The 15,406-nt window shown below is 48.2% G+C and overlaps 1 protein-coding gene across 1 annotated transcript in view; it reads right to left on the bottom strand.

Moving 5' to 3' along the window:
• The window catches only part of Itga9 (integrin subunit alpha 9), a 295,174-nt gene that overhangs the window by 27,740 nt on the left and 252,028 nt on the right, over positions 1-15,406 (bottom strand). Inside the window, exons 24-25 of the mRNA XM_027415345.2 lie at positions 5,338-5,463; positions 2,982-3,101 (exon numbers count right to left, since the gene is read on the bottom strand). Coding sequence (XP_027271146.1) covers positions 2,982-3,101; positions 5,338-5,463 — 246 coding nt within the window. The remainder of the gene's footprint in view (positions 1-2,981; positions 3,102-5,337; positions 5,464-15,406) is intronic.

Genomic DNA, 15,406 nt, shown 5'->3' with positions numbered 1-15,406 from the left:
CCACTTAGATGAAGGGCTGGCATACAGCAGGCCCCTGGTGCCTGTGAAGAAGGCCTTAGGGACACTTCCAAAGAAATCCTATCCTGTGATGATTTAAAAAAATCAGACCCAACATTTCAAGTGAAAACTAGTTGAGGTTAAAACAATAAAACCTCAAATTCCCTTGTCTGGAGCCAGACCTTGGGGTCAAAGGAAAATAAACACAACTCTAGGCTGAGACCAGCCACAAGATCTGTGTTGATCCAAGTCCTTGGGACCAGTGGCCTGAGGGCCATCTGGTCGACTCCCTAAAGGCTCTGTGTTAGGGTCCAAGCTGGAAACACTGTTTCAGACTCAAAAGGCAGCTGGGTCCCATGTGGCTCCCAAGTCAGTCCTGCCACAGGCTGCACTCTGGACCTAAGTTTCTGCTGCAGGGCCACACAGAGGAGCCTCCAAGGCCCTGTGTGACATCCCAGGCTGTCACCTCCCTTGCATGAGGCTCCATTGGTTTGGGTGACTCAACAACAGTTACTGGGGATATGGTCCTTGGTAAATCTGGGAGGATGGTTATTCAAAAGAATATTTTTGTTTCACAAAATCTTCTAATAGTTTTTTAATTTTGGTTTCATGCATCCTCTATTTTACATTTACTTAATGGCTTAATTAATTTTGTGTGGGAGTGTTGGGGGTCATGCCCAGGCCATAAGTCTCACTGGTCACTAGAGAGAGATGCTGAGTAACCAGCTTGGAGCTGCTCACTGTTACACTCAGCCCCCGTGACTGAAGGCTAAGTAGCAGCCATGGGCAGAGGGTGAAGAAATGGCAGAGTGGTCTTCTCTGTCAGTGCCATCACTCTGGGGACAAGTGAGTGCCACGGGAAAGACAACTGTCAGCAGCACTGGCTAAGACAGGCAGGCAAGTATGCAGCTTCAGGGACCCATGCAAGGCAGGGACTCCTTGGAAGAAGACAGTGGAGTATAGCTCATACCGAGCTTCCTCTAACATTGTCCTATAGAAAAGTGGGTACACCAGGGAAACCCCGAGTGTGAGCCCAACTTCTCCAAACCAGTTTCCAAACTAGGGAACCCAGATGGTGTCTAGCTTTCTATAGTATGTGGAGACTGCAAAAGCTACAGAGAGATGAGGGAAAACATAGAGCAGAGCCAAACCCCATCCCCCGTGCCTGCATCTTCGCCAGCTGGCACACCACTGCTGGGTCTAATTAAAAGCTGACCATGAGATGGTTCTTATGGTACTCACGCGTGAATTGCTTTATACACATCATGCACAATTAGTCTTTTCAAATAAAAATACATAGGAAGTCTGAGGCTAACACGTGTATTTTACCTTCATGACTAATTATTTCTATAACATGTTGTAGCACAAAGCTGCTCACACTCAGGATGCTCTTATCTTAGTAAATCACAGTAAATCTCTTAGTAAATCACAGGGCCACTGTAGGGAAAGATCTGTGTGCCTGTGCCGCTAACCATGCCCGTTTTGGGCATGTGGAATAAAGGGCTGAGAGAGGGGGCACTTACTTGCTTTCAGGGTTCCGATCAGGTCTCGAAAGACTGCAAAGACTAACCTGCGTTTTTGGTTTCTTGTGTAAGTAATTTGCCACAATAAATAATCATCATTATCCTTATTCCATGTACATTATATTCTCCTCAACAGGCCACTGATTTGCCGACAGAGATTTGGAACCATGTTTGATAAACTCACAGCAGCAAAGTGATCTGTGGCTCATAAGTCCAACTTCTTTGAGGGATCATTTGAACAAACAATCTGGCTCCCTGCTTGTTAGTGTAAATAAAGTTTTATGAGGAACACAGCCGTGCCCTGGATTTGAGTATTGTCTATGGCTGCTGGCAGAGTTGAATGGTTGTAAATGACTTAATTAGCCTCTGTGCCACATGCACCCTGGTGTAGCTGTGAACATGGATGGCCCAACACAAAACCAACTTACTTAAAACATTGAGATTGTTTGTCAGTTTTGTAAGTCAATAAACAGTCTCAAGCCTGACTTCATGTATGACCATAGTATGTCACAATGTCAAAAGGTTGAACATTCGTGATTCTGGCCCATAAGGCCTAAAACAGCTCTTGCTATCTCCTGACAGAAAAGGCTGACCAATCTTTGATCAAACACAAAACACAGTGCCCAGATCAGCAGAAATTGTGAGCTGTGTCAGAATGGCAGCATCTTAGGCTCTATGAGGTGTCTGTCTGTCTGTCTGTCTGTCTGTCTGTCTGTCTTTCATGTATACAGTGTTCTGCCTGCATGTACATATACAGGCCTGAAGGGGGCACCAGATCTCATTACAGATGGTTGTGAGCCACTATGTGGTTGCTGGGAATTGAACTCAGGACCTTTGGGAGAGCAGGCAGTGCTGTTAATCACCAAGCCATCTCTCTAGCCCATAATCTGAGCTTTTATAAACTCAAGAAGGAACACACACACACACACACACACACACACACACACACACACACACACACACACACACACGCGCGCGCGCGCGCGCGCGCGTGTGCGCACGCGTGTTTGATTTTTTTTTTTTTTTTTGAGTCAGGGTTTCTCTGTGTAGCCCTGGCTGTCTTGGAACTCTGTAGACCAGGTTGTCCTGGAATCAGAGATTCATCTGCCTCGACCTCCCAAAGACATGCACTACCACACCCTACCCCAGTGCTAGCCCCCCCAAAAACCTAAAGAATGGCAAAATGGATGGGCAGATGAGAATACGGGTACAGATGATGATAGGCCAAGTATGCATGGAGTGAGGTCCCAGCATTCCACATTTCTAATAAACTTTCAGGGGACACCAGTCCTTGGATTAATCTTGAACACTGAGTGTTTGACACTGTTTCTTGGCAACACCTGGTGGCAGAATCACCAGTGGTGCTTATGGATTAAGTTTGACAAAGCGCAGCCTGAGTGTCTTGGGGAACTGATCCCGGGGGTTCTGGGTAGCCCCCAATAGCACAATCCGGGGACTCACCTTTTTCAGTATTTCCGTGTTCAGCAGCATGTACAGGTCGATAGTGCGGCTCTCTTCTCTAGGGAGAGCGCTAAGGTTGCAGCGCACTGTTAGACAGAAACTCCCTGGCTTCTCACAGTCCTGAAGAGAAAATATCCAGATAGAATTAAGAAACAGACATCATCCAAAGCCGTCTACAGAGCAGAGCATCCATTATGGCGACCTTGGCGATTGCAGGATAAAGAAATCTAGAGGAAGAGGTGGGGCCTGGGGAGTGGCTGACGGCAGACCCCGCCCAGGATTCCATCCCCAGCTCCAAAACATGAAGTATAATAGGAATTAGGCCTGTTCAGTCACCGAATATATATGTCCCATAAAGTCATTTATAAAAAATGTGATTTTTTAAACAAATATGCAATGTGGGGAGGGGTTGTGTAACCTGAACTATTCTCTGATTTCTTCTGTTTAAAACCATATCACACAATTCTATTACTGTATTTAGCATATAAATTGTATTGCTTTAAAGAATAACTTAAAAAAATAACAACTATAACATACCCCACCAAAAGTCCCCAAAGCTAAAGATGTAAATATTGCTCTGTCACTGCCAGAAGGTGGTGGAAGGATTTCAGACCTGGTGGGCACTAGGGCTGTGTTTGATAGTCTCTGGGGGAGTCTACAACTTGGCAGAAAGTGGTTCTGTGGTTAATCCTACTGAAAGGTTGTATCTCAAAAGGAGAATCAATTCTCAAAAAGAAACATTTACATATCCTGATGTACTTTTATGAGCTTTGAACAAGAATACTTTCCAGTTATGTCCAATTCTGTGTGAGCACATCATATACCTATTTCCAGTGGGACCTTAGAGAACATAAGAGCCACAAGACTCTCCAGGGAGACCCATAGACTGCCAAGGGAAAGTTTATTCCCAATGACCAGGAGGAATTTTCCTTTTCTGTTTTGAAGTGTATCTTTGTTAGCATGTATAGGTAAGTATGTATATGCCTGTGTGAAGCTTCTCTTTCAGGGGACATTTTCAGCCTGACCTGGAGTTGTATGTTGCACACAGCCAGGTATCACTATATCTAATTGTCCCCTACGACCTTTAAAACGATGGGCCACCATTGACACGGGTACCAATGGTCAGCTTGACATAATCTAGAATCCTAGGAAGGCAGTCCTGATGAGAGACTGTCTAGATCAGGGTGGCCGTGAAGGGCTGTCTCCATTATGCTGATGGCTGTGGGAGACCTGCCACTGTGGGTGGCCCCATTCCTAGGCAGGGTGTCCTGACTGTGTGAGAGTGGAGACAGTGAGCTGAGTGCAAGCAGGAATGTTAATTCTTTCCTTTCCATTTCTTTGCTGGGGATGCAAGGTGACTGAGTGTCCTGTGACTTCCTCATGGACTGTACCCTGGGAACTGTGGGCTAAAATTAACCCTTTTTCTCCTAAATCACTTATGCCAGGGTGTATTTGTCATAGTAAAAAGAAACGAAACTGAGCTGGTATGCAAGTGAAAAAAACGGAAATCCAAACCTCTAACATCATCTCTGAGGGGGTGGGAGATGTACAGAAGGGAGGGTGGGGTGTGCTTAGGCGGAAGTAAAGAGCCAAGAAAATGTAATCTGGATTTGGGAAAGGGGGCTTTGGAAAAGCCCTGAGGGGTTAAAATGGTAAAAAAGGATTGTAGTAAATATCTTGATATATTCCATGTTTTCTCCTGGAGGACCACCCTGGTCATGCTACAGAACATTTTGTCACCTTCAATGTTTCTGAACTCCTTATACTCAAACTATTCTTCTATTCTTGGCTCCTTTCATTTAGTGTAATTTCTGTGAGACTTGCTTATGTTATATAGTGTATGGAACACAAGTAGTTATATTTTATTTTTCATTGTTCTATTACATTCCTGGGTATGACTATGCATAACTGTTTACTCATTAACGCTGTTGATAGGTATCAGAATTGTTCTGATTTTGGCAACTATAAAATTGCTTCAAACATTGCTATGTCTTTGAACAACACATGCATTCACTTCTTGGAGACAGACCCAGAAAGGCACGTTTAATTTTAATAGAAATTTCTAGGAGGTTTCGCCGGTGTGTTGTGTAAGAACTATGGCACTTTTGTAGATTCCTTCTAGGAGGGGAAATCATTTACATCCTGCTTGGTGGGCTGTGGAGTTTTTCATATAACGTTTTGACTGAAACCCTAGGCAGAAAAATAGGATTTGATCACAGTCCTTGAGTCTTTTTGAGTCAGCAAAACCATATTTGAGAAATAAGAAATGCCAAGCAGAAGACTGGCCTCTTGTCTCCAATGTACCTTCCCTGTGAGCCCACACCTTCATGGTCCCAGTCACTAGGTAATTTCTTACCAACACTTTCCTTCCAGATTTGGTGAAGAAAGCAAATATGGTGTGGAAGATATTTTCTTGTTCTTGAGGGATGACGCAGGGAGTTGGGTTCCTTTGGAAAGAGCAGCTGCCCTTCTCCTGGCTCACCTGGAAATGGAAAGGGACCCGTGAGAACAAGCAGGCAAACCCATCTAGAATTACCGCCCCCCCAACATACACCCACCAGCAGCAGAGCGCAGTCTCCCCTACACCATTCTCTAGAAGGCAAGGCTGTTTGGTGAGACAGGATCTCATCTGTGTTTTCTAGTCTGGCCTTGAACTCCTGGGTTCGAGATAGCCCCCTGCCTCAGCCTGCCTAGCAGCCACAGGCTAGCACCACAGCTCTGGCCGAGAAGTGTTTGAGGCAGAAGTTATGACAGAAAATGTGGCTATTAAGTCCTCAAATAACTGAGCTGAGATGTGACATGCAAAGGAACAGCTCTAATCCCCCAAGCTCATTTACATAATTCCTTTCAGACAGCCATTTATTTATTTATTTATTGTCAAGGTTTTTTCCTTTATTTAAATTAGAAACAATCTCCAAAGTCTGGCACATCATTTGGACCAGGACCTAGGCCCTCCCCCGGGTGTCTAGGCTGAGAGAGTATCCCTCCCTAGGGAATGGGGTCCCAAAGTCCATTCCTACACTAGGGATAAACACTGTTCCACTGCCAGAGGCCCCATAGACTGCCCAGGCCTCCTCATTGACACCCACTTTCAGGAGTCCTATGCTGATTTCCCAGCTATCAGTCTGGGGACCATGAGCTTCATGCTCATGCTTTCTGTGGTTTCCCTTTGCTCATCACTCCTCCCTCTCTACAACTGGATTCCAGGAGTTTGGCTCAGTGCTTAGCTGTGGGTGTCTGCCTCTGCTTCCATCAGCTACTGGATGAAGGCTCTAGGATGGCACATAAGGTAGTCACCAATCTCATTATCAGAGAAAGGCATTTAAGGTAGCCTCTCCACTATTGCTTAGATTCTTAGTTGGGGTCATCCTTGTAGGTCTCTGGACATTTCCCTAGTACTAGATTTCTCTTTAAACCTACAATGGCTCCCTCTATTAAGGTCTCTCTTTTCTTGCTCTCCTCTATTCTTCCTGAGACTCAGTCTTCCTGCTCGCTCATGTCCTCTTCCCTCCTCTTCTCCCCTTCTCTATCTCCAGACAGCCATTTAGGAGGCAAAGTTCAAGTCACTTGTTAACAGGGTCAAGAGCCCTAGTTTGGAGCTCAGCTCTTCTGGGACTTTAGGTCCTTCAGAATATAAGCGGGCCTCATGCATAGCCCACTGCTAGAAGTTTCTAGAATGTTGCATGGAGCCACCAGGATGCTGTAAAACCCCTTAAGATCTTGAGGGGTGAAAAGGGCATCAAGCATTTCTCTGGGTCCTTATTCCTGTTTCCAACTGGAGTATTAGCCACATGGTGGTACCTGAGATTTGGATGTGTGGACTCTTGCCCTTAGCTCGTCTCTTTTCACTCTCAAGTATGTGGGACTCCCCCTCCCCTGCTTGTCCCTTGAGTGGACAGTGCTGACAGGCCCAGAGAACACAGCCTTCTGCACAGAAGCTCAGGTGAAGACCCCCGGGCCTGGCCATCATCCCACACATCTGGTCTGTACCTAGAAAGGCTCTGAGCCTTCTAGTACAGACACACTGACCCCCAGTGCTCTGAAAACTGGTGCTTTTGGGGTTCCAGGTAGGGAGAGGAATCTGATTGCCAACCCACCCCAGCTGGTTTCACACAAGAGCCCCCAGTGGGAGAAGATGGTGCTGACACTGGAAACAGATGCCAGCAGAGACAGGCAGGGGCTAGGAGTGGCAGAGAAGGGGGTGAGAAACAGTTCAGACCTTGGTATCAACCTGGAGGGGCAGAGTCATAGCTCAGAACTCAACTTTTTCTTCCACAGGGCATCTCTGAGGTGGCGTGTGAACAGGGAAATGGTGGTCAGGCCATCTGATGCCTTGTGACAATGTGCCCCTGGTGGAATGTGGAGTTAGGAAGCAGAGAGCAAATTCTAGTGGATGGAAATCTTGACTATTGTGCCCCAACTGTGGTTATATGGGAATCATTTTAATCAGGAAATAACCTGCCTTTCTGGGAGGCGCAGGGTGGTATTGTTTCACCAAGAGAATGAAGGCTCCTGAGGTCTCCATAAGGTCTGATCTGGAGCAGCTAAAATCCAGCCACTCAGTCCCTGACCAGGGTCACCGAAGGGAGGTGCTTCTCTAGACAGGACGGGTAGGTCACAGTCACAGACAGTAGCATGCAAGACCAGCTCTGAACGTCTTTCGACTTTTAACACTCTATTCACAACAGTCCCATGGGACAGGGCCCTAACTAGTGCCATTTTAAAGATGGGAAACACAGGAAGACAAGAGGAAGGCGGAGCAGCAGAAGAGCCCTTGCGAGCAGGCCATACCCCAGTACCCACAGCCCAGCACTAGGTACAGGGGCAGAGGATGGAGTGTGGTGGGAGTCGGGGAGGGCAGTCATCCATCTTCTTTGTACCCAGAATTCTTCATGGTGACTCATTTTGCCTCCCGGAAAAAAAAAAAAGGCTGACTCCTGGCCAGCCCATGGGAGGTTCGAGTGCCTGCAGGCTGGGAGGCCAGGCCACGCTGTCTCTGGGGTTGGAAGGGGAACAGAGCACCCTGGAATGTTGTTTTTGGATGGCCATTCCCAGATCAGGCAGTCCTTGGCCTTGGCTGACAGATAAGGGACTTGAGGCCTTAGGTTCGGTGACTGGTCCAAGGTTACGTGGTTGGCTGTTTGCAGCAGCCCTAACCCAGCAAAAGGAACTCAAAGAGCAGACAGCACCCCACACACATTCCTTTCACCCGTCTTCCATCCTCACTCTCCCTCGCATATCACTAACAGTACACCCCCAATGCTTTTACATGTGAGGAAAAAACCCAATTCTTTTCTTCCTGGGGCTGGCTTATTTCATTTAACATGATAGCCTCCGACCATCCTTTTTCTGTGTTTGATGAAGTTTACTGACCTTTAAGGTTGAACAAACCTCACTACGTCTACACAACACACCTCCTGTATCTTCTATTTTTATGTCACCTAGGTAGGTTCTATAATTTGACTACCGAGAACAATGTAGCACACTTTAAATGTGTGCATCAGTGTCTGTGTGTGTGCATGCAGAGGCCAGAGGACAACCTTGTCGTGCCCACAATACCATCTCCCTCCTCTGAGACAGAGGCTCGGTGGCCTGGAACTTACCAATTAGACTAGATGGCCTGGCTGGTGACCCCCAAGGATGATCCTCCCGCTCCCATCTCCCCAGCGCCAGAATTATAAATGTGAGCCTACACCCACGTTCTTATGTGAGGGCTGGGGAGGGAACTCAGGGCCTCTGTGTATAGGTGAGCTCTTTACCACTCGGAGTTGCCTCCCCTGCCCCACAGACACATACACACTTTGTTTTTGTTTTCTGTTTTGAGACCAGGTTTCTCTGTGTAGCCCTGGCTGTTCTCAAATTCACTCTGTAGACCAGGCTGGCCTTGAACTCAGAGATCCAGCTGTCTCTGCCTCCTGAGTGCTGGGATTAAAGACGTGCACCACCATGTCCAGTTACACTCTTGAATACTTGAATACCAGTGGTACCTGGCTATAGCCCAGCTCTGTTGCCTCATAGACATGACAACTTGGGTCTCCAGGGCCTTGGTTTCCTCACCCATAGAATTAGCACAGTGGCCTACATGGCTACTCCCAGGAGCTGATCCCATGCTTCTAGGATCATATATATGTCTTCCTTGGAGCATGGGGGCACCTAATGTTTTTGTAAAAATACTTCTCTGTGTGTGTGTGTGGAGGGAGGGAGACATGTGTGCCATGGTGCGTGTGCAGAGGGAGACCAGAGCTGGCTCTTTCCTACCATGTGGGTTCTGGGAATCTAACTCGGGTCACCAGGCTTAGTAGCAAGTCTCTTTACTCACTGAACCATCTTCTCAGCCTAGGGTCACCTTATCTTCCATTCTGCAGACAAACAATCGTTGAGCCCCCACCCCACTTGCTGGTTAGTTTTGTCTACGTGACACAAGTTAAGGTCTATCTGGGAAGCTGAAGTTTAGCCTTGAGCAAGCACATCGGGAATTTTCTTGATTAATGATTGGTATGGGAGGGCCCAACCCACCGTGGGCAGTGCCATCTCTGGGCTGGTGGACCTGGGTGCTTCATGGCTGAGCCATGGGGAACAAGCCAGGAACAGTACTCCCCCATGGCCTCTGCATCAGCCTCCAGGTTCCTGCTGGACTTCCTGCCCTGACTTCCCTCCACAATGGACTGTAAGCTGTAAGCCAAACAAACCCTTTCCTTCCCAAATTGCTTTTGGCCATGGATGCTTATCAAAGCAACAGAAGCAAACTAGAATTTTCTTAAGTTGCCTCTAATGGTCTTTGCTCAGAATCACAGGACAATGAAGCGTCCTCCCATTGTTACACCAAGCACCACCCCGCTCATGCTCTACAGCCTCATCTTTGCTGGCTGAGGGCTCTGTGGCCTCTGCCTTTTGCTCACCTCTGCCCACTCACTCTTGTACTTTCCCAGACTTCGCCAGCCCCAAAGCTTCCCACGACAGGGCTGTTCCTCGGCAGGACCCCTGGGAGTCAGCGGAGGTCCATTGGAATTTGCACAGAAGAACTTACCAAACCCACAGCCGGGGACAAGAGGACATGGGAGGCATTGTTGAGGCTGGATCCTGCTGAGGCAGTTATTGAGGGTTTTTTGTTGGTATCTGCCCCCTGAAACCTCTGACCCCAAAGAAAACACTGTGTAAGCTGAAGCCAGGAGATGGTGGTGACACAGGAGACTGTTAAAAGCCCATGCTGTGCAGTCCAAGAAGACACGAGTATCACATGGGAGGGGTGGACAGTCATCTTGGGTGAGTGGCTAAAAGCCGCTAAGGTGTCAGAGGATAGTGTCATGTCTACTCCAAGTGGTCTCACTTCATGAAACATGGGGCTCGAAGCCTGAAGCGAGGCTCCCATCCTGGTGATGGTACTGCCAAGGAAAGTGGCCCTTCCTCTGTCCCCCGGTGAAAAGGATGATGCTACATGCTGTGCTCAGAGGAAGCAGGATGCTTCCATGTATGACGCTCAGGACCACAACATACGTTATGGCTCTGGAGAAGCCGCTTGCCTTGCTGTTGGGCTAGCCTTGGAGGGCTATAGCTTTTCTACTCACCTCCATACCAGGCTTGTTTTTCTAGCTCCATCCTCAACCCGTCTCCCTGGGTGCCAGGTGTAGTTTTCGGGCCTCTCTATGCTGAGTCCAGATGTAAAAGATAACCCTAGTTCACACGAGGCACCATTGTAACAGTTGGGACACACGCTGGATTCTTGCCACACCCATGTGAAGGGAGTACTGTCCTCAGAATGGAGACCTCATGATTGCCAAAATGGGGGCTCAAAAATGATTTAGCCAGGCGTTGCTAAAGTTCTCCTAACTGATGTTTCTCTAGCACCCTCCCACAGCCTCCCAAGTGAGTTTTCAGAATGTGAATACAATGTGTGAGGGTGCCGTCTGTGCTGGGGATAGTCAGCATGCTCTCTGTTAGCCGTCTCCCTGCACCTCACCTCTCTTCAACCATTTCTCCTTCCTCTCCCTCCCCCACCCCTCCCAGGCTCTGATGAAGGCTGGTTCGCCCACTACTGTGACATCACCTTCCACCTGGTGAGAACTTGTGCATTTTTTTTATTCCATGTCTGGTTCACTTCATCTAATGTAATGTCCTCCTGTTTCGGCCTCATCGCCACAGATGACAAGGTTTCACTTTTGCTAGGGCCAAACAATACTCCATTGTTAAAATGGGCTGGTGCTGAGAGTGCAGTTGGGGAGTTGACCTGGTTTAAGAGTAAGATAGACGTTTCTCAGAGGCGTGCCAGGCAAACTGTGACACTGGGTCTCTATTTGTCACCCACACTTTGCAGGTGTGAGGGTCTGAGAGCTTAAGGTAGCCTGCCCTGTGCCGGTAGCTCTGAGAGCTTTCGAAGCCCAACTCTCGGAACCTGCGGGGTGTTCCCTGCCCCATTCCGTTTCTGAAGTGCCCAGGCTCTGCAGATGGTGCTCTACCCACTGAACTCATCCTGACCACTACAGTCTGTTCATCCCCAGCCTCAGAGCAAGCTTCCTGCTGTGACACAAACCTTTTCTATAAATTCCTCCCCTGACCAGGAAGGCAGCCCCTATCCTGACTCAGGGGACCTGGCTGGCTCCCATGGATCTTGAGGAGAGGGAGGAAATCCAGGGAGAAAGGACGAACAAAGCCTAAAGGTGCACACAGTAACCTTGAGTTCAGCCTGGGACAAGCATCAGATCAAGGTAGGAGAGTCAGAGGGTGCAGAGGGCTGATGCTGTGGTGTAAACGTGCCCCCCACATTGGCAGGTTGTTGTACCTGGAGATGAGACCTTAGATGGGGCTCTACTGTCATAAATGAATTAATCCGTTCAAGCCCCATGGGGCTGGTGGGTTGGTCTATCTATCTATCTGTCTGTCTGTCTGTCTGTCTGTCTGTCTGTCTGTCTATCCATCTATTTATCATCTATTTGTTTATTTTTGAGACAGGGTCTCACTGTGTAGCCCTGACTGGCCTAAAAGTCTCTATGTAGACCAGGCTGGCCTTGAATTCCCAGAGCTCTACCTGCCTCTGCTTCCTGAGTTCTGGTTTTGAAGCTGTACACTATGCGGTGTGCTAAGATAGCTGTCATAGCAGGTGACCCGCCCCCACCACTACTCTTCGACAGGAAGTCCTCGAGGGGCAGTGCCAGCACCGTGCCCTTGACTTTGCAGCTTCCTGAACCACCTGCCACACAAACCTCTGTTCTTGATGCTGTTATCCACTTCGCACAACGGAACAAGGGCCTTGTAAGCAAATCTTAGGAGTGTGTGTGTGTGTGTGTGGGGGGTTCTGTACATGGACGTGGGAGCCAGTGGAGGACCTGAACCAAAGAAGGGTGTGTGTGACCCGAGGTGTGTGAATTAACCCGCCTCAGGGCTAAGGAGCCAAGTCTACGCAGGCCTGCAGTATCTTTGCACATCTTTTTCTCTTCTTTCTTTGTTTCTACATTGCCCTGGCTGGCTTGGAACTCACTATGTAGACCCCGCTGGACTTGAACTCACAAAGACCTACCAGCTCCTGCCTTCTGAGTGTGCACCAACACATCCGGCCTTTTAATGAGCATTTTAACTGTGCATCTGAGGGCTGGATGCCCTTTGTATCAGCTTCAGCCTACTCCCCTGATCACACACCCTGCTGGCTGGGGTGTCACACAGCATGTGCCTGGCTCCACACCTCCTGTGAACAGTCAGCGATAGGCAAGCTGAAGCCTGAATGAAGTGAGCGTCACCCAGGAGCTCTGCTTGGAGTCACCCTCGATGCAGCCCTTGGGTGAGCAAAGTAACTGAGAGCTGACTGGATCGATGAGCAGCACAGGTTCAATTTTTTCAAGAACATGTGTTTCCTGTTAACTCTCCCTTCTCTGTCAGCCGATATTCTGTTCCGTTACTTCCCTGGGCCACTTTTCCCCCCATGTCACATTACATAATCACAGCTGATGGCAACTGGGTAAACATGACCAGCCCCACGACTTAATTGCTGGGCCTCTCTGAATTCTCTGAATTCACACGCACTGAGATGGGAAGCCTGGAGAATGTTTTGAATGCCAGCTAATTCAGTTACCAACTACCTACCCTGGGAATGGTGATAACAGAAGACATGGTGACCCCCCTCCACCATGAGGGGGTTACTGTGCTCCACAACGGCTGTGATGATCTTCATTTTGAGGATTCGCCATAATGCTTAAGAAATTGGTTCATTACACCCGACCTAACCTAAATAAGTCAATTACATTCTGTTCCATTCAGCAAAAAGGGAACGACATGTACACTCTTGTGTCCCATTTTATATCTTGTGTTAATTACATCACTGTGAATGACTACCAGGTGTTTCTTGGTATTGTCTGACGAATAGTAAAAGACGACGTCATTTTCCTAATGAGTCCTAAGACCTGCAGGCTCAGCATCCATTCAAGCTGTAGACTTGGAGCTGTAGACTTGGAGAGTCAGACACTCAAAGTCACCCCTGAGAGATTTGTTTTGCTTTTCCAGCTGTGACTGGGCGAACTTAATGCAAGCCCGGGGACCAAAATAACAGACTTGGTGGGTTCCTGATTGTGGATGCACCTAGCTGTGTGCCACCCGAGTTTTCAAAGGCTGGGAACACAGCTTCTGAGTGTCAGTGTCCCACCATTGAAAGGCAATGGGGCGCTCAGGCGTGATTTCTTACACCTTTGTGGAAGATCCTTGCTTATCAGTTTGGCATGCGACTTTGTGTATGTACACATTCCTATACATATATGTATGTGCCAGTGTGTATGTGTGTGTGTGCCAGTGTGTGTGCCATTGTGTGTATGTGTGTGTGCCTGTGTGTGTGTGCCTGTGTGTGTGTGTGCCAGTGTGTGTGTGCCTGTGTGTGTGTGTGTGTGTGCCAGTGTGTGTGCCTGTGTGTGTGTGTGCCAGTGTGTGTGCCTGTGTGTGTGTGTGTGCCTGTGTGTGTGTGTGTGCCAGTGTGTGTATGTGCCTGTGTGTGTGTGTGCACCAGTGTTTGTGTGTGGGGGGCACATACTCCAGAGCTCAAGGTCAGGGGTCTTCCATTTTTCCACCCTACTCTCGTGAGAAAGGGTCTCTCAGGGAATCTGAAGCTCACTGGCTCATCTAGACTAATTGGCCAGCGTGCTCCAGGGATTGATTGTTTTGTCCCTGCCTTCCCAGTTTGGGATTACTGGTGTACACCACCATGTCTGGTAGGAGCTGGGAGTCTGAGCTCAGTTTCTCATGCTTGTGTGCCTAGCACTTTACTGATGGAACCACATCCCAGCCCCAAGTTCTGGTCTTTCTGATACTTTGTTCTACTTGTAACTTGAAGTTTCAACACACAAACAGAATTCCAAAGAGGGAAGCTGTTCCCACCATCACAAGCTCTATGAGGGAAGCAGGAGGCTCTACCTTTGGTTAGCCCTGCCCAGTGCTTCAGATCCTTATCAACAAGGACCTCAAATATGTGGTTTTGTTGTTGAAACAGAAAGGAGAAACAAATCATAGAACAGCTGTCCACAGGCACAGCCCACTTGAAATCTGCAGTGCTGGGGACATGTCAGGACCTTCAGGTCAGGACCTACAGAAACGCCTAGTGTCCTTTAAGTCTAGAAAGAAGGAGACGGTAAGCTTATTGCACTCATTTGTTAGTGTGTGTGGCTCAGCCACAAGGACCTTCACCAGCTCACTGGCCCAAGAAAGCAAATTTAAAATCCTGAAAATGACGGAGATTTGGCTTCTAATTGAAAATCATCTTCTAAAGAAAATGCTTTTTGTCTCAGCCATTTCCCTATTCCCAAAGGCCATCTCAACACCGAGGAAAGCTGTGTTCTGTCTGTAAGGTCGGGAGGTGACTGAGACCGAAGAAGAGACAGAAAAGGAATGAGGCCTGGACATCAACACTCCGCAGGAAGCAGAGTACAGCCTCTCTGGGAGCCTGCCATCTCTTACGCTACAGGGGAATGCTTTTATTCCCACCAACTTTGGGGCTGGTTAGCACAGTGCTTTTACCCTTAGTCCCCAGCCCCTTCTCTCCCCTTTGGGGGTGATGAACCAACATGCTGGAGAATCAAGAGTGCAGGCCACACCAGGCTCCCTATAAAAGAGAATTCATTTCCATGTAATCAGAGAAAGGCAGGCCCCCAAGGAGACCCGTTTCTCAAGCACAGGATAGCCTTTACTGGAGTTAAAGTGATACAGATGGGAACTAGTTTTAGAGATGAGGTGACGCGGAGGAATTTCCAGATGTGGCTGGATTGTCTGTAGTGAGACATGGAGCGTAAATACGTCATCTGAGCCCTTGACATGCAGGCCAGAAATGCTTGCCTTCCACAGATAATGAGACTCTTTGGAAGCAGCATGGTCTGCTGATTTGGATAATGAATGACCCCGTTACCCCCACCCCTCCCCCACCCCACCCCCTGGGATACAACACAGTCCTTGGAATTGCA

The sequence above is a fragment of the Cricetulus griseus genome, chromosome 4 (genome assembly GCF_003668045.3).
Source record: "Cricetulus griseus strain 17A/GY chromosome 4, alternate assembly CriGri-PICRH-1.0, whole genome shotgun sequence".
Taxonomy (NCBI): domain Eukaryota; kingdom Metazoa; phylum Chordata; class Mammalia; order Rodentia; family Cricetidae; genus Cricetulus; species Cricetulus griseus.
This window is presented reverse-complemented; position numbering and strand designations above follow the sequence as displayed.